At 36.3% G+C, this 19,107-nt stretch overlaps 1 protein-coding gene across 1 annotated transcript in view; it reads left to right on the forward strand.

The window, feature by feature from the left end:
- The window catches only part of LOC127629783 (collagen alpha-4(IV) chain-like), a 62,501-nt gene that overhangs the window by 21,066 nt on the left and 22,328 nt on the right, over positions 1-19,107 (forward strand). Inside the window, exons 5-22 of the mRNA XM_052107026.1 lie at positions 8,043-8,177; positions 8,280-8,324; positions 8,579-8,695; positions 10,595-10,663; positions 11,165-11,200; positions 11,337-11,399; positions 12,084-12,119; positions 12,428-12,469; positions 12,695-12,778; positions 13,165-13,209; positions 13,332-13,394; positions 13,784-13,828; positions 13,945-13,998; positions 14,142-14,202; positions 14,849-14,953; positions 16,149-16,247; positions 17,195-17,257; positions 18,832-18,921. Of these exons, the coding sequence (XP_051962986.1) occupies positions 8,043-8,177; positions 8,280-8,324; positions 8,579-8,695; positions 10,595-10,663; positions 11,165-11,200; positions 11,337-11,399; positions 12,084-12,119; positions 12,428-12,469; positions 12,695-12,778; positions 13,165-13,209; positions 13,332-13,394; positions 13,784-13,828; positions 13,945-13,998; positions 14,142-14,202; positions 14,849-14,953; positions 16,149-16,247; positions 17,195-17,257; positions 18,832-18,921 (1,252 nt within the window). The remainder of the gene's footprint in view (positions 1-8,042; positions 8,178-8,279; positions 8,325-8,578; positions 8,696-10,594; positions 10,664-11,164; positions 11,201-11,336; positions 11,400-12,083; positions 12,120-12,427; positions 12,470-12,694; positions 12,779-13,164; positions 13,210-13,331; positions 13,395-13,783; positions 13,829-13,944; positions 13,999-14,141; positions 14,203-14,848; positions 14,954-16,148; positions 16,248-17,194; positions 17,258-18,831; positions 18,922-19,107) is intronic.

Consider the following 19,107-nt stretch of genomic DNA (forward strand, 5'->3'; position numbering starts at 1 on the left):
AGGACTTGGCACCTGCCCACACTGCCAGAAGTACCAAAACCTGGTTCAATGACCATGGTATTACTGTGCTTGATTGGCCAGCAAACTCGCCTGACCTGAACCCCATAGAGAATCTATGGGGCATTGCTAAGAGAAAGATGAGAGACATGAGACCAAACAATGCAGAAGAGCTGAAGGCCGCTATTGAAGCATCTTGGTCTTCCATAACACCTCAGCAGTGCCACAGGCTGATAGCATCCATGCCACGCCGCATTGAGGCAGTAATTAATGCAAAAGGGGCCCAAACCAAGTACTGAGTACATATGCATGATTATACTTTTCAGAGGGCCGACATTTCTGTATTTAAAATCCTTTTTGTTTTTTATTGATTTCATGTAATATTCTAATTTTCTGAGATTCTGAATTTGGGGTTTTCATAAGCTGTAAGCCATAATCATAAAAATTATATCAAATAAAGGCTTGAAATATCTTACTTTGCTTGTAATGAGTCTATATAATATATTAGTTTCACCTTTTAAGTTGAATTACTGAAATTAATGAACTTTTGCACGATATTCTAATTTTTCGAGTTTCACCTGTATGTGTCATGGTATTTACATGGTACTCCAAAGAATACCATAGTACATGTTCAAAAGACCATGGTATTACCATGGTACCATGTTCAGAAATCCTGATTATATCATGGTACTTTTCTGATTGAATGCCATTATAAATCCAAATTTTTGCATTCATGGTCTTTGCAGACATTTTCTTACCAAAGCAACATTACAGAGGAAATACCACAACAGGCAGTCATGAGAACAGCTAATCCGAACATCTCACAAGCTCACAGGCTCTGTTTGGAATACCAAACTTCTCTTGAATTTCTCTGCTTTTTTGGTCCATACAATGTAAGTTAATATGTGCCAAAATTTGAAAGCTCATTTGAGTTCACATGGGTCAGCATAAAAGTAATCCATATGACTCCAGTGGATAAATCAATGTCTTCAGAAGATATTTGAAAGGTGTGGGTGAGAAATCAATATTTTAGTCGATTTTTACTATAAATTCTCCTTGCTCAGTGTCCACTTTAACTTTCACATTCTTCTTGCATACGCACACTACTGGGCAGGGAGAAGAATTTCTAGCAAAAATTGACACAAATATTGATCCGTTTCTCACCCACACCTATCAAATCGCTTCTGAAGATATGGATTTAATTAATGGAGTCATATGGATTACTGTTATGCTGTCATTATGTGCTTCTTGGAGCATAAACATTTTGCACCAATTCAATTGCATTGTATGGACCAACAGAGCTGAAATATTTTTCAAAAAATCTTAATTTGAGTTCTGCAGAAGAAAGAAAATCATACACATCTGGGATGGCATGAGTTTGAGAAATGTTTGAGAGAATTTTCATATTTGGGTGAACTAAACCTTTAGGATTGTTGCATGCCCATTTTCTTGTTTTAAAATGGATTTTAAAAATTTTGGGAAATTATTACCTGAATTTAGTCACAACTTTTGGAAAATCAAGTAATCTAGCAGATCCTTTTTGGGTGTGCAGTTGTCTGATAATCGGCAAATACAACAGCTTCATGTAAATCAATGTGACAGGGCGGAGGGCAGGGTCGGGTCATGATTCTACACACCCGGCCCCTTATCAGGCTAATCAAGCCTCCAAGGGGGATGAAGGCGGACAGTGGTGCAAGAGAGAGAGAGAGAGAGAGAGAGAGAGAGCGTTTACGGGCAGCTGTCCTGTGTGTGTTTGTGTTTGTGTGTCTTTTTATTTAATTAAATGTTGTTTATATTGTCAAGCCGGTTCTCGCCTCCTCCTTCCCGGGTTTTAGCACCAGTGTAAAGGGAATAATGGAAAGGAGGAGGCAAGAACCTGTTTGACAATATAAACAACATTTAATTAAATAAAAAGACACATGAACACACACAGGGCAGCAGCCCGTAAACGCTCTCTCTCTTTGGCTCCGCCCTCCGCCCTGTCACACCAAGTTAAACTGGCCATCCCCTTTTCTGCTTCATTTGGTTTGTTTGCTCTTTCCGCTTGCATATAATAAACAGGGCTGCTGAACTTTTCACATTACTGAAAAAGAGGAATTTAAAGTATTATGACACAAGCAATGCACTTCATTTTGAAAGAAGAACAATGAGGCAAATTTCAGTAAATTACAAATCATAATGGCACCGTTTTTGGCATGGTAAACCAGCAATTTCAGCAGGGAGCCAATGGGCCTAACAATCCTAGGAACTTAGGATATTCCACAGCTACCCCATTACCAATAAACATCTGGAAGCCATTCTTAAACATCTAGAGCGCAACTTCATGTCTCCACGGTCTCCATATTTTTTAAGTGCATCATTAAACCCAAGATGTTTGAGAGGTGCATCTCTTTCAACTTGGTAAATAATGATTGTAAATATTTGTGCAGCTGTATTGGTGTTTCTTTTGGCCAGTTAAAAGGGAATCTACTGGAGGAGTAATCATAATTCTCCAAGTTACTTGAAGGATGTCCCAAATTGGATGACAGAAGTGTTAGACTTATAGTCTGGCATTTTACTGAAAGTGTGTGAAGCAGGGGTGATTATTTCAGGGGGGATGGAAGGGAAGTAAAAATATTAATGTTATATTTATACCATATGGTATAAATATAATTTATATAATATATATTTATACCAACTATACCATGATTAATGAAAACAAGTAAATGCTTCACGCTGCAACCCCAACAGTTTTTGTGGTCTAGCTCAGTGTCATGTGCATTGGTCTAGCTGAAGTCTTAAGAAGGAGATTATTGAAAGGGTTTATGGGCATTTGCATGGACTGTGGAATTTTGCATGAAGGGGCTTATGGGGTTTTGTAAAACCAGGTATTATTCCAATCCATTCAGACCCCATGTGTTCAAAGAATAAATGTATTGTGCATTATTGTGTAAATGCATTGTGTTAACAGGATCGCAGAAAATATCATTTTACAGTTTTATTAATATGAGCTAAAGCTAAAGAATGGAAACTGATATAAGCCTGAATGGCATGTGAATAGAAGAATGTTTCAATGATCGATTGCATAAAGTCAAGTCACAATGTTTCATCTGACCCACAATCTCTACTTGAATACTCAGAGCAGTAAGGTCACTAAGAAATGTGTAACTGCACACCTCTACTTAATAAGCTGCAAAATTTGAGTCACCCTTCATGTTCATAGCATAAACAGTGCAGGACAAGTTATATGCAGAATACTTAAGTTGAAAGGTTTCATCTGCAAATTAAAGACAAGAGGTCATTAGATCTTAATATGTAGTGCTTCACTCTTCACTCCCCTATAGCTTAAGACATCCAACATATAATCAAATGAACACATACATATACCAATGGGAAGTTTAATATTTTTTGAAAGTGGTATATGAATTCCTGTGTTTGGTGTATTGATCTTTAAATGAGTTTTACATGTAAATACATGTCCATGTGTTTTACTAGGCTTGTGTGTATTATGTGCACAGCTGTGCTAGCCCTAATCGTAAAGCAGAGCTGTATGGATGTGCGTGTGTGTGTGCGTGTGTGTGTGTGTGAGCGTGTATTTATCACTTTGTAGGGACCAAATGTCCCCATAAGGATAGTAAAACCCGAAATTTTTGACCTTGTGGGGACATTTTGTCGGTCCCCATGAGGAAAACAGCTTATAAATCATACTAAATTATTTGAAAATGTAAAAATGCAGAAAGTGTTCTGTGAGGGTTAGGTTTAGGGGGGTAGGGTTAGGTTTAGGGGATAGAATATAAAGTTTGTACAGTATAAAAACCATTATGTCTATGGAAAGTCCCCATAAAACATGGAAACCAAACATGTGTGTGTGTGTATGTGTGTGTTGCTGGGGGAATCCAGTGGGTCTTTAGTAATTAGTGGGTCTTTCCAGTGGGTCTTTCACTGAAAGACTGTGAACACCCACAACATAAACTGATCTTCATCTGCCACAACCACTACTGCTTAACACATTCTCTCTCTCTCTCTCTCTCTCTCTCTCTCTCTCTCTCTCTCTCTCTCTCTCTCTTCTTTTGCATCACAAAATCAATCAGAATATCAGCCTGTTTGTTTCTGTTCTTTGTTAAATGTAAAACTTTTGTCCAAAGCTTAAAAGGAAACAAACCAAATTAATCTGAGTATGAGTTCTGATCTGGCCTGGATCTTGGTCTTCTTGGTCTCAACATATGTATGATCCAAAATTAATACTTAATATAAAATACTAAAGTAATATAAAACATACTGGACAAAGTTACTGGCCCAGTTTGTATTATTGTCATAACTTCATGTAGAAATTGCTGCTGTTAGTAGTCTGTACAATTGTTTAACAAAAAATAGCTAACTAATTCCTTTGTCAAAGGAGAAAAACATATTTTTGATAAGGTAATACAATATACAGTTTCATGGCAGATATGATATATATATATATATATATATATATATATATATATATATATATACTCTCACTGAGCACTTTATTAGGAAAACCTGTACACCTACTAATTCATGCGATTATCTAATCAGCCAATCATGCGGCAGCAGTGCAATGCATAGAATCATGCAGATACAGGTCAGGAGCTTCAGTTAATGTTTAAAGTAGCCATCAGAATGGGGAAAAAATGTGATCTCAGTGATTTCGACCATGACATAATTGTTGGGGACAGACCTGGGATTTTCATGCACAACAGTCTCTTGAGTTTACTCAAAATGGTACCAAAAGAATTGTACATCATGTGAGCGGCAGTTCTACGCAGGGACGTGCACAGACATTTTGGGGGGGCAGGGGCTCAAGTGGAAAAAAAAGGGCACTTCTCATAATTATTTATTTAGGTGGATGGGCTACAACTGCAGAAGACCAAGTTGGTCACTTTTTTTAAGACCATAGTGTTCCTAATAAAGTGCTCTGTGAGTGTATATTATCATATCCATATGTACAGAGACATCTTTGAGCGCTTTTTTCACGTTCACGTTCTTACAAGCGATGCACATGTGCCAATTACCCCAGTTTTGTGTTGCATGTTAACACCTTTATCAGCATTTTTACTGGTGTATACAATGTGTGCAAGTGTTGTGCACCTGCCTTTGGACGTTTTGACATCAAAAGCAGAGAAAAATCTGATGATTTAAAATCTCATGTAAATTAATTTTTTTATGTTGTCAGATTTTTGGATTAAGATTTTTGGTCATTATCAGCATCTTGCTGTGCATAAAAATGCACTCATAGTTTTACATTTTACAAAATTCTAAAACTTGCTGTTTATTACCAGGTTTACTTTAGAGTTTTAGTGTGGTCTGAGGCTTTTGGACCTCACAGCATATGTGTATGTATTTATGCATTATAAATATCCTCTATTCGAAGAAAATTGGACATTAGCATGTGTGTCATGAGCAACCCTCATTTTATATTAATTTTTTTCTCTATAGTGAAAATTTATGAGCAGCACACACATACACCTACCATGTTTTTATATTATTGTGGGGACTCGCCATAGATTTCCATGCATTTTATGCAGATCTAATGATAATTTCTATCCCCTAACCCTACCCCTAAATCTAATCCTCACAGAAACCTTTTTGCATTTTCAAAACAATCTAGTTTAGTATGTTTAATAACCCCTCATAGGGACCGCTGGCTGGGCCCCACAAGGTAGTTTTTCTTGGGTTTTACTATCCTTGTGGGGACATTTGGTCCCCACAATGTAGTATAAACATGGTTACACTCACAAACTTGGTTTAGTCTATATTTCGTTACTCATTTATATGTCCTGTCAGTGCATTGGTATTGTGTCTGATCAAAGTCAAGTCCTTTGGCATTCAGTTCGTCAACAAAAACATGCTGCGTGTGTTGGCATAAAATGAGGAGGAAATGTTTAGCTTTGTCTGCCCAAGATAGTGACCCATGTCTGTGTGTGTGTGTGTGTGTGTGTGTGTGTGTGTGTGTGTGTGTGTGTGTGTGTGTGTGTGTGTGTGTGTGTGTGTGAGAGAGAGAGAGAGAGAGAGAGAGAGAAAAATGTTTTTGGTATTTTAATTAAAAGAGTTCTGGAAGTGGAAATGTCACATAACAGCTGTGGGACTAACCTGCAATTAGTTTAATCTTCCTCCCTGTCAGAGGGGTTATATAGCGGTGTGTGTTCAAGCAGAGGATGTGTGTTTATGTGTGTACGTTTTAAGGCTGCTTTCAGTCAAATTTTACACATATTTGCCACTGTACTTTTTTGTCCCTAAGGATTTTGTATGTGTGTTTAAAAATACTGCTAAATCCCTGAGCTCCACCCCAGTTCCCATCTCTATCTGTGTATGCCCCACTGTTTCCGTCAGTGTGTGTTGTATCAGTTAAAGTTTTTTTTATTTACAATAAATACAATTATATATAATTCTCTTACTATCTTAGACTGACTTTTTCCCATTTATTTACTTTGGCTAAGTTTTGAATAGCATACTACCATACTGTAGTTACTTTCTCTGCAGTATACTGTTCACAGTGCACAGTATGCAACAATTCTGTATACATGAAAAACCAGACTGTCCAACTATATTTCCCAAAATGTTAAGTATAGAGCAGAGTACAATGCGTAGAATACTGTATGCCACAATGCAACGTGCTTCACATGATCTTCTATTTCCATTGTGAAGTATGAACAAAAAGTAATGCCCACTTTTATTTTTTTTATATTTTTTTATTGAATGGAACAGTTTTAACTCGTAATTGGATTCAAATTGCAAAATGACTGTTTTTATTTTTGATATGATGACTGGAAGCCACACAGAATAAAATAAATTAAAGATATATTTGTATTAAAAAAAAATATTTAGGCAGTATTTAGTGTAAACTGGACAGTAATTAGTGGGGCAGTAAGCAAGTATCCCATTCAGAACATACTGTAACTTAAAGGAATATTCTGAATTAAACACAAGTTTAGCTCAATCAACAGCATTTATGGCATAATGTTGATTACCACCTTGTCCCTCCTTTTCTTAAAAAGAAAAAAAAAGAAAAAAAGTCTGGGTTACAGTGAGGCAATGTAATTGAATGTGAGCCAATCTGTAAATGCTAAAATACTCATAATTTCATAGTATAGCCAAAAGACATTAACAATAACTGTCTTAACATGACTGTAGTGTGATACAGTTATAGCCAATTTTAAAACTTTGCAATGATGATATAATGTCAACAAACCCTAAAATGATGATTTTTACAGCTTTACAGCTCAAATAATACACAAGTTTCAACAGGAGAATTAATATAGGTGCTTTTCTTAAATTATTAACTTCACATGTGTGCCTTTAAACCCTCCAAAAAATATGTCCCATTCACTTACATTGTAAGTGCTTCACTTTAACCTCGATTTTTGCTTTTTTATAAAAAGGAGGGACGAGTCGAAATAATTTTTTGTTGTAATCAGCATTATGCCACAAATGCTGTCGATTGAGCTTAACTTGTATTGAACCTAAAATATTCTTTAAATGCACTTCTCTGCACTGGCTGATCACACACCAGCACCAATTACATCCTGACAAATCAGCATGCCCAGTGCACTCAACACCACTGACCAATCACACTCAAGTAGCTATAATTTTTCTTAAAATTTTTTTTTTAGCTATAATGAGCTATAATAGCCTGTAGCCCACCAAACTCTAGTACCTAGTGACACACAGTAGCATGCATTTAGTGTTTGTGATGTTGTGTCACACCCTTGTGGTGATTTTGGACAAATACATTCCAAAAAGGCTCTGATAATTATAGTCACCTCCATGGAACTCAAACATGAGGAAAACCCCCAGAATATTTTTGAATAATTATGAATTTTAATAGCTAATTGTTGCATTTAAAATGACCATTTTTATATCTGTAACAAGGAAAATATCCATATTTTTTATTATTATACCCAATTGAACATCCTCCCTGTTTATTGCCCCATGCATGTGCTCCTGCTCAGTCTTGGTTTTTCCAACAGGTTTCAGTAATTACACAAGCAATATCAACTGTCACTTATTCAGTTAATAAAATATATTTTTCTTTTGTTTTCTAGGGGTCTCCTGGTCCATTAGGTCAGCAGGGTCCCCAGGGGCCCAGAGGTTTACCTGGCATCCCAGGACTTCCTGGTGAGAAGGGTCTACGAGGAACCATAGGATTCCCTGGGGTGTCTGGCCGGAAAGGAGATCAGGTATACACAAACAAACCTAAACATACACATGCTCACACACAATGCTCATGCAACTCAATCTAATCAAACTCATCTTTATTTGGTTGCACTGTTTTGTAATAGGGCATCAAAGGATCTAGCGGCCATGAAGGATTAGATGGAGTGCCAGTAAGTGACTGTTCTCTGCTGTTTCTAGCTACTATGCATTGAAACACAGTCTGTACTCTATATAATAGTTAAACATTCAGTAAATTAATACATACATTACCTACTGATGCTTTTTTATAACTATTTTACACATTTTAGAATAATAGTAAAGTCATCAAAACTTTTAAATAAAAGGCAAAATGAAGTATGGAAATTATGGAGTGACAAATTAAAAGTACCTTATCTTTTTCTTATCTTGTATTACTTCTCTCCAGGGTCATCCGGGGCCAGGTGGTCTTTCTGGATTTCCAGGGAAGGACGGTTGTAACGGAACCAGAGGAGATCGCGGGCTGGATGGTGAGCTAGGGCAACCCGGCCCCCCAGGACCTGTGGTATGACTCGTTTGGCAACCCTGTTTGAAACTTTCTTAATGTCAACATGAAATGGCATTTGCAACCCATTTAACTTCTGCAGTCACATTTATTTTAGAATGAACATTTAACAAGAAAAAGTCATTTTAGAGGCAGAGCAAGTTATTTACATGTTATCAAAGACAAGCATTTAATTTTATTTTGGAATAAAATGCACAGATGAATCGTACACAATAAAACATGGTGCCATTAATAGCCCTTAAATGCATGGTCATTTTCCCAAACACTCTTACATCTTCGGGTTTTAGAGACCCGGCACTTATATCTATCAAAAAAATGCATGTATAAAATTCCCAGATATTGTGAATTTGTTTCATAAAATCATATTTTAGAAAATAACTAAATAAAATATATGAACTAAACAGTGACCTGCTTTTCCGTAGTGGGACACTTGTCATAATGTCAGAGCTCCTTGGTCAAAATGACACAGGAACACTTCGAAATAAAAGCTCCGCCAAAATAAAAGCTCAATTTAAATTAAAAAAGTATGACAGAAATGTAATATTCACTGTTATACTACTACAACAACTAATAATAATAAATTAATATTAATTAATAATTCATTTGTATATTATTAAGTACTTTATTTGATCAAATATAACTCCAGTGTATTTTAGACTGTGCTGTGAAGTTCTGAATAAAAGCACTTTATTTGATAAAAATAATACAACATCATGTTGAAAATAAAATGTTATACTTTCATTAGATTCAATTTTTAATTCATTTATTTATTTAAACATAATTTTGATGAAGAATTGAAACAAACTATTAATATGCAGTTCAGAAAAGAAGAAAAAAAACAGGTATCAGACTTTGTATCGGTGAGTATACATACTCATGAGTATATATACTCATAAAAGGTCTCAAAAATATGGAATCGGGACATTCCTAAACAAATCGTGACAAATCTAGTTCAGGATTCATTATGTTCACACTGAAATTCCATTAGATGCAACTGGCTTTCAAACACATATTTAGTTATACATAACACATAAGCTACACATGTGTATTTTCTCAGGCACATATTGAGTCTAAATAGATGCACAACTTACAGTATATTACTTCAGTAGTACCTCTAAATGACAAAAGTCATATCAGACTGTTCAAGTGTTACACTTGCTATAGTTTACTTCCATGTTGTTTCTTCATCAAATAGCAATGTCAAATGTAAATCAAGTCAATCACTGAAACAACAGTGCCACCTCGAATAAGAAATATCCAGTATAATCTGTATGCGTAAACACATATTGGATACTGATAATTTCCCATTGTTGATAATACATTGTTGCACAGAAAATCAACGTAATATAGTGTTTATTTGTATGAAAATAGTACTAATTACTCTTGTAATAAACAAATTAATAGATATCCAGTGACAGTAAACTTAAATAGATATGAAATAATAATAACAAATATAATATATGGAAGTGCGAGAAAAAAAAAGGACACATTACATACCTCGGGTTTCTAAAGACCCTAAACACTTTAGGTACTTAAACCATTATAAACATATTACATTTTTGTGTTACTCTATTTATAAGAGATAGATTGAGGTAGACTAAAGAGGTTTGGGCACAACTCCAAAAATGGATGAGGTACAGTGGGTGGAATCAGGTCCCAGGTCACTAAAGACCAGAGGTATGCGTTTAAGGTTGAAGGATGTAAACAGGGTCAGCTTTGTTCAGAGCAGTCATTCCCTTTTGTCCACTGAAGTTGGTCATTTTATGTTTTCTATGTTAATATCATACAGCGGGCTCATCAACCAAAAAACAGATCCATACTAAATGATTTACTAAATCCACTTGTTAATTCAACACTGCATGTTGACTCCCATTTTTTGTTTTGTTTTGTTTTTTTCAGGGACTACCTGGGATAAAAGGAGCCAAAGGAGACCCAGCTAATAAAATTACTTTCATTGCCGGAAATCCTGTACGTATAATGCCATAAATTGATGCTTTGCTATTTTCAGTACTAATTTTGTTTAGTATTAAAAGGCTGAAGTTTGATGGTTATACAGACATTACAATAATTTTCGGATCCAATTTGAGGTTCGGCTGCGTTTTTTTTTTTTATTACAGTAAAAGTGTGATTAAATGTGTAAATGTTTTGCACATGCAAAAACTATATATTTAAATTCACATCTATTAATTTATGCTTGCTATATGCTGAATTATGGATGTTGCTGCTGTTAATTATCAGAATAGTAACTATAAAAACAGTATTGAGAGCTCTTGGAGGAGTTAAGTGTTACAAATTTTGGTCTCTGTTTAGGGATTTTTTGAAAAAAATAAATAAATAGAATAACAGCATGCCAAGCCAACATAATAATAGATGTGTCTAGTTGATACTTTTGCAGTCATTTTATTGTATCCATGTATGTTTATCTTTTTATACCTAATAAATCTATACATTTGTTGCCATCATTCGCAGGGTGTCGATGGACTTCCAGGAACACGTGGCCCACAAGTATGTACAAAATAGCACAAAACAGTACAAAAGTACAAGGTATAATGTAGTACTTTTGTGTAATCTTTAATTATGCAGTTTTGTTTATTAGTTAGGTTTGTTCTGTTTCTGTGTGTTTGTTTTTATATGTACAAAGGGACCTTATGGGGTCTTTGGCCTGCCCGGTCCACCAGGACAAGCGGGAGCTGAAGGATTTTTGGTAAGTAAAGTGTTTTCTTTTTAAATGTTTGTATGTCAAATTTAAATGTAATGTCTTTTCTCTTTAGAAGTCTCAACTGGAATGAAAGTATATTCTGTCATCATTTGTATATTCTGTCATCATTTACTAACGATTTTGTTATTCCAAACCAATTTGACTTTCTCCATGGAACACAAGAGGAGATATAAGGCAGAATGTTAACTCCAGTCACCATTAGCTTTCATTGCATCTCTTTTCCCTCCATACAATGAAAGTGAATGGTGATGGAATCTCCACTCATTCAGCTCAATGTGTTTACTGCAGAGTAAATAAAGTCATATACAAGTCATATATATGAAAAAAAACAAAAATAATTTAACTGGCTATATTTTGTGTGAAACATAAGTTACTTGATATTAACTTCTTGTAAAAAACAACAGTACTCTTGCTCATGTGATATCATACAATCATAAAATTGTCCCATATATATAAACTTAAGATTAACTTTGACTTTTACATTTTCATTGACATTTACATACATTTCTAACGTTTAATGTTTCTTGTTTTTAAATGGCTTCTTGATCATTTTCCTCTCTCTCTCTCTCTCTCTCTCTCTCTCTCTCTCTCTCTCTCTCTCTCTCTCTCTCTCTCTCTCACTCTCTCTCTCTCTCTTTATATATACATATACCTATCTCTCTCACTTAGGGCATACCAGGATCACCTGGTCCAAGAGGCCCACCGGTATGTTCTCCTGGTTCAAAACTCTTCATCCAAACACATGGTCACACTCAGAATGTATATTTATTTCTTGTATGGTTTAGCTCTGAGTTTATTTCAAAACCTGAAGAACTTTGTCTGAGGGGCCCTGCACTTGCAGTTATCTAAAATGCCTGTAGGGTGCAGTATCAACAAGTCATTATTTGTCTCCAAGTCTGAATGATGCCTTGTACTTTCCAAAGAGGACTTCTGTTTTTCACTGACTGCCATCTATGAATTATGTGGAACCAATTTTTATTATTCGAAAACGTGTTTTGCTCTTTTTTCACTAGGGAGATCCAGGAAGATCATTACCTGGAATGAAAGGAGAAGAGGTAAATAAAACACATGTGGTCCTTAGTGATAATTTTATGTGTGTGTTTATATATATATATAATAGTATGTATAGTATATATATATATATATATATATATATATATATATATATATATATATATATATATATATATATATATATATATATATAGTATGTATATATGTGTAGTATGCAGTCATGAATGTGGGTTTAACAGGGTGCTCTTGATTCTGTGTCTTTTTAGGGGGAGCAGGGTCCTCAAGGGCAACCAGGACCTTTTGAATATGTGGAACCCAGCCCAGAATCCTCAAAATTAAAAAGAGATAAGGTAAAATCGTTCACTGGAATAATCTGCAGTCGACAGTGTTGTGTATTTACATGCCCACTGAAGCTTTACAAGTGCTTGTTGGATGCAGGCCCACTTTGTCTCAGCTCTCAAGAAAGGCTCAATTTGGGGGATTAATGTCGTTCATTTGAAAACGGTTATGAATGTTTCTATATTTAAAACGTTTGCATTTTTTTACTTTGACTATGGACTCATTGGCAAGTTTTGCTAGGATGTTTGGTTGCCTACCAAGAGGAGATATATAATTAGGAATATAAGGATGAACTAATAATAATAATAATAGTAGTTGTAACGATAATAATTCTGATTTTAGGATGAATAACCTGTCTGTCAAATCAAGTCTTCTTATTCATAAACTTTGTTTGTAGGGAGAAAAAGGGCAAAAAGGAGGTTGTGGAGTATCTGGCCCGGATGTGAGTATTTGTGTGTCTTCATTAGATTTTATGTATCTGCAAAACTCACTGTGAGATGTGTTTGTTCATTCTCACCAGTGTTGTTGTATATTCATTTACCTGTTTATACTCATTTTTCTCAGGGTCCTGATGGGCGTCAAGCAGAAAAAGGAGAGAAAGGAGTTATTGGTTTGCCTGGACCCAAAGTAAGACTATTCAACAGTTTTATAAATCAGCTGATCCACTTCAAATCAATTAATACACCAGTTCAATCGATTATGAAACTCAGAGCCAACCAATCATAACACTCCAAACCAAGACTCATAACATCCTAAATCAACCAATAGTTAAGGCCCAAATCAGCTACTCATAACACTTAAATAACCCAGTCAAAACACGCCAACTCAAACAATCATCAATACTCAAACAATCCTCCACATGAAATATAACTGAAATTAGTATCAGTCTTTTGTATCAAGTGCCTTTCCTGTTAAGTATCCAGATTGTGCAATTTTATGTGAATTTTAGTAAATTCTAGACAATTGTAGTTGGTATAAATTTGTATTTATAATTTTTTTTTTTTACATTACCATAGGGGTTGATTGGTGTTCCAGGCCGAATAGGCATTCGAGGAACTAAGGTAAACGTTAGTTCAAAAGTGTGGGTTTGGGTTGTTGGCACATAATATGGACATAAACGTTTGCAATGTTTTAAGTGTGATGAATTATGCCTTTTTTTTTTTTTTTTTTTGCACAGGGTGAACGTGGGGAAAATGGTCTCCCTGGTCTTTTTGGCAACACAGGACCAAAGGTTAGAAAGAAATTCTGACAAAAGTTTTATGCTGCATTGCAAATATTGTATAGTTGCATTGTGTAATAGAAAGTGATAAGGTTAGTGATATCTATACCTGCAAGTGTATAATCAGTCTGACAGCTGGTTTGAATGTGTGACAGGGTTACACAGGAGACCCCGGACCTAAAGGAAAGCAGGAGTTCTATAACCAACATGTGACAGGTAATTGTGTAATAGTTGGTTGATGCTATTCTCCGTGAACAGTGTCATTTTATGGTGTTCTTGAATTCATTATACAATCCAGAACACCATATAGAGTTTCATATAGGTTGGGCTGTGTTTGGTTCATTTAATTAAATGTATCCACTTTATATTAGTTGTATTTAACTACTATTTAACTACTACTTATTATGTACATAAGTGTTGTTGCATTGTACTTACATTTAAAGTGCCTGCACTTAATAATTTAATCATCTAGAGTTTCACTGTTAACCCTACCCCTAATCCTAAACCTAACCCTGCCCCATCCCTTACCCTAAACCCTAAACCCTACACCTTAACCTTACCCCTAAACATACCCGTAGCTCAACCTCAGGTGCAGCAATTGTGTATCTTGTGAGAATTTTGCAGAACAACATATTGTTACACAATAAGCACGTTGTATTGTATGTATTTGAATGTTAGTTGTTAAAGACAGCTAATATAAGGTGGGACGAATTTGATTAAATTTAATTTAGAGAAAGAGTTTTGTGTCAGGTTTTGTCTTAAGATTTGGCAGTGCCGATTGGTTTAGTTCAGTCACAGGGTCTTGTTTACAGACTGGGTTCTGCCCATGTAGACCTCTAATTTCAAATGCATTTGTATGTAGGACTGCCTGGAGATCCAGGGCTCCCTGGTGCATCTGGATCACCTGGTGACAGTGGAATGATAGGTATTCCTGGACCCCCTGGTGATCAAGGACCATCAATAATAGGTGTGGGTGTGTGTATGTGTGAATGATAAACTATGAAATTTACTACCATTATTAAAAAAATATATATATATATATATATATATATATACACACCGATCAGCCACAACATTAAAACCACCTGCCTAATATTGTTTAGGTCCCCCTCGTGCCACCAAAACAGCGCCAACCCGGATCTCAGAATAGCATTCTGAGATTCCATACTGCTCACCACAATTTTACAGAGTGGTTATCCGAGTTATCATAGACTTTGTCAGTTCAACCAGTCTGGCCATTCTCTGCTGAAAGCAGTTACAGAAATGTGCAAACCAGCCCATCTGGCACCAACAATCATCCATGCGACTACCTAATCAGCCAGTATATATAGCACAATTGCAAGTGTGATACTGCTTATACACAATAGTTCAATGAACAAGTACATTTTTAATAATTAGGAAAAACTGAGTACAGTCATAAAAATGCATTTGTGCATGGAACTATTTTATTACGCAGTGGATCAGAATCTGTTTTTGCTGGTACAAAACAAAAATGTCACTTCAGAAATAGTATCAAGGCTTGTGCTGTTTCTAACAATTTATTGGATAAACAAAGCGATAGATAGATCAGCTTTCTCAGTGGAAAAGTAACCATCCAAGTGGGGGTATTTCTCCCTATTTCACAGTAGCCCGTGCACAAGAGCCTTTCAATATAGAAACTGCAATGTCCTCTGCCATTTTAAATAGTAAGTCCACTCCAATGTGGAAAGTCCGATAAGAGGTAAGCGCCTTCAGTTTGTATAATTAATCAGTCTGTTGTGTCTCTCAGCTGTGATGAGCCGCAATGCTGAAGTTGTTCACTTAAAGCCGTGTTATGTTATTTCCTAGCTTTAGTAGAGTAGTAGTAATGCAAGAGATCATGGAGTGCTCTATACAAACACTGGCTGATGCAGATTCACTTCACGTCACCTAACTGGCTCATGTTACTGTACACATAAAAATTATCTTTTGCCACCACTTGCTGGCTAACATATGTAATGTAAAAAACATTATGTAAAAAAAGACAAACAGTAGTTCTTAACACTTCTGCTCTGCTCTTACACTTTAGATTAGAATAGCACGAACACAAGCAGAATGATACATGTATACTTAAACCATAAACAGGATATTGGATTCAGTCAGTGTTTAGTTTTCTTCTTTCTTTTTTTCTTCTTATCTCTCAGGTGCTGAGGGTGAATATGGTCTCCAGGGTTCACCTGGAATCAGAGGAGAAAAAGGCAACCCAGGAAGAACACAAACTGCCAATATTTATGACTCTGTTGGTGAGTGGATGCTACATAAGACACACACTTGCCCTGTTTACAGTACACCTGGTATTAAAGGGACAGTTCACCCAGTTCATCTTTTACCCACCCATATTGTTCAAAATTTGGTTGACCTGGTGTCTATGGAACACCAAAGGAGATGTATGCAAAATGTAAGCCTAAGTCACTGTGGCAGCAGGGGCGTGGTCAAGTGACCGTCCGGGAGAGAAGGGCGCTTACACCTGAGCTAAATTATGTCTAACAACTGTCTCTAATTTCCGTGAGCACGGGGAGAGTGGCATAAAAGGCAGCCATAGGGCCACGTCCAGATTGGGAAAATAAAGAACCTCACCTCCGAGCCACTGCTTCAAGTGTCATCCCTTGGAGGAGATCTTTTACACTGGTGCCGAAACGCGGGAAAAGTCCGGCACCAGTGTAAAAGATCTCCACTGAAGCAGTGGCTCGGAGGTGAGGTTCTTTATTTTCCCAATCTGGACGTGCACACAGCACTTTTACAAAGATAAGTCTTATTTACACACACACAGTAATTCTCCAGTCAGTCTCTCTCTCCTGATGGAGGCCCTCTGGCTCACTGAAATTAGAGAAAGGTGTTAGACATAATTTAGCTCAGGTGTAAGCGCCCTTACCGCTTTTCTCTCCCGGAAGGGCGCTTGACCAAGCCCCGCTGCCACAGTCACCATTCACTTTTATTAATTCTTTTTCCAAACAATGAAAGAGCGTGGTTACTGAAGCTTCTATTCTGCCTAACATCTCCTTTTGTGTTCCACTGAAGAAACAACTTAATATAGGTTTGGAATAAAAAGTGATGTCATAATTACAATATTTGGGTGAACTATCTTTTCTGCAAATGAAAGTATTTTTTTGTGGTATAATCAAAAATTTTGAATGGTATAAATAAGTTTCTGTATAAAAATTAGAAACATGATTCACCGCTTCTTTTCCAGGGGAACCTGGGAAATTGGGCCCTCTGGGGCCTAAAGGAGAACAAGGAAATCCTGGCTCTCCCGGTGGGTGAATATGGAATTTCTTTCTCACTTCCTTCACTCAACCAAGAGCAAAAAGAAAAAGTGGCAAGCGATAAATTATTTTCCATGTTAATCTGAGATTTTTTCTTAACCAGCTAAGACTGCAACGAATGAAAATACAGTTTTCAGTTAAATCATTCTAATTGGCCCTGTCAACAATGAAATTTCATTGGTCCAAAATCCTGCTCCACATAGCTTTATATTAAACACCAGATTTATTCTGATCTGTCTTTATTGTATCACCTGACATAGTACTTTCACTTTCAGTGTGGATTGAAAAAATTATGTAGTCATGGCAACATTTTTGCAAAACAAAATTTTGTGCCTTATTACACTTTTGGCTGCAGTTTCCCAGTGAAATGTCCTGCGAGGGGTGCCAAAAGCGAGCTAAATGGTGTCGGTACCAGACGAGGTTTTAATGGGGAATATTAAATGGAGATATTAATGAGTAAAACGTACCTCCCTAAAATAAAACTTGAACCTAAAACTAACCAGTGATCTAAAACCAAATGAGAGGTAGATACAAAACAGACATCCTTATCCTTAACCAATGCCTGAATCTAACTGATAGTGTCCAAAAACAAAATGAGAAGTAAAAGCAAATTTTCTGATGCAACCACGTCATCTCGTGGCACTTCGATGACACATTCGGCTTAACTTGCATGCTTGACTTGTCTCAATTTACGGTCTTCCGAGTCCAAAGTCCCACACTCTATGAGGTGAGCTGTAATACAAGCGTTAAAATGTATCATTTTTCAAATTATGTTTTATAGTAAAACTGTTTTGATATCATGTTCATTTCACCAGGATGCTGTGACGAAATGTAGAATTTGGCATGTTAAAATCAGTTTGCAAAAATTTTGTTATTATCACGTTCATTCTATGAGACTAAGTTGGACAAATTTCTTGTTGCTGCAAAATCATCAGACCTGGTTTGGACGCAGTGTTACTTTTGCTTCCTGTTATGAAAGATAAAAAAAAAATACAAAAAATCGCCATAGCTCTAGTATGTGCATACCTGTACAAAATTGTACCATTGCATGTGTGGATGTGTGATTGCAAGGCTGTATTATGAAACCAATAGAAAAGTTTTTATAATTGAATGTTGCATGTACCTAGTTCGCCAAAATATGATTTATGATATTATCTGTCTTAAAATTGGCTTGTCATTAACATTAGTGAAACATTTAGCATGTGTATTATAGACCCAATAACCTATGTCTCATTAGCAATAATGTTGCATGTGTGTCCATATCAAGTGTGTCACTGTATGTTCTTCAAAGCATGTCATAATTCTTTGTTTGCCTATTGTCTTTGACCAACCGTCAACATTGACGTCAACATTTTTGTCTCATCATGTGCTACGAGTCAACAGGTTGTGGTGTGCACAACTTTATAAACTGTCACATACTACAAGCCTGCATTTATTTATGTATCCACATAGTTAATACACACAAAATAATACATTAATAATACAAGCATTATGCCACCATTTGAAATAAACACATAGATCTGGAGTCAATATATGGTGTTGAGACTCTCCATCTCTGTTACAGGTTACTACTGCCTTCCTGGTGAGCGTGGGGAACTTGGAAATGTTGGACAAAGGGGGCCTCCTGGAATACAAGGTGTCCAGGGTTGGAAAGGTTAGTTTTGACATATGGATATGTAATTCTGTATCCATATACAGTGTAGCCAAAATGTTGTTCGTGGTTCATGCCCAAAAGAGTTTTCAAGCGGGGGATCACCAAACTAGATCGGGCAGCCTTAAAGCCCAGGGCACCCCCCAGGCAGTCAAGGGCCCCCTGGTAGTCAAGGGCCCCTGTGCACTG

The sequence above is a fragment of the Xyrauchen texanus genome, chromosome 36, assembly GCF_025860055.1.
Source record: "Xyrauchen texanus isolate HMW12.3.18 chromosome 36, RBS_HiC_50CHRs, whole genome shotgun sequence".
Lineage (NCBI taxonomy): Eukaryota > Metazoa > Chordata > Actinopteri > Cypriniformes > Catostomidae > Xyrauchen > Xyrauchen texanus.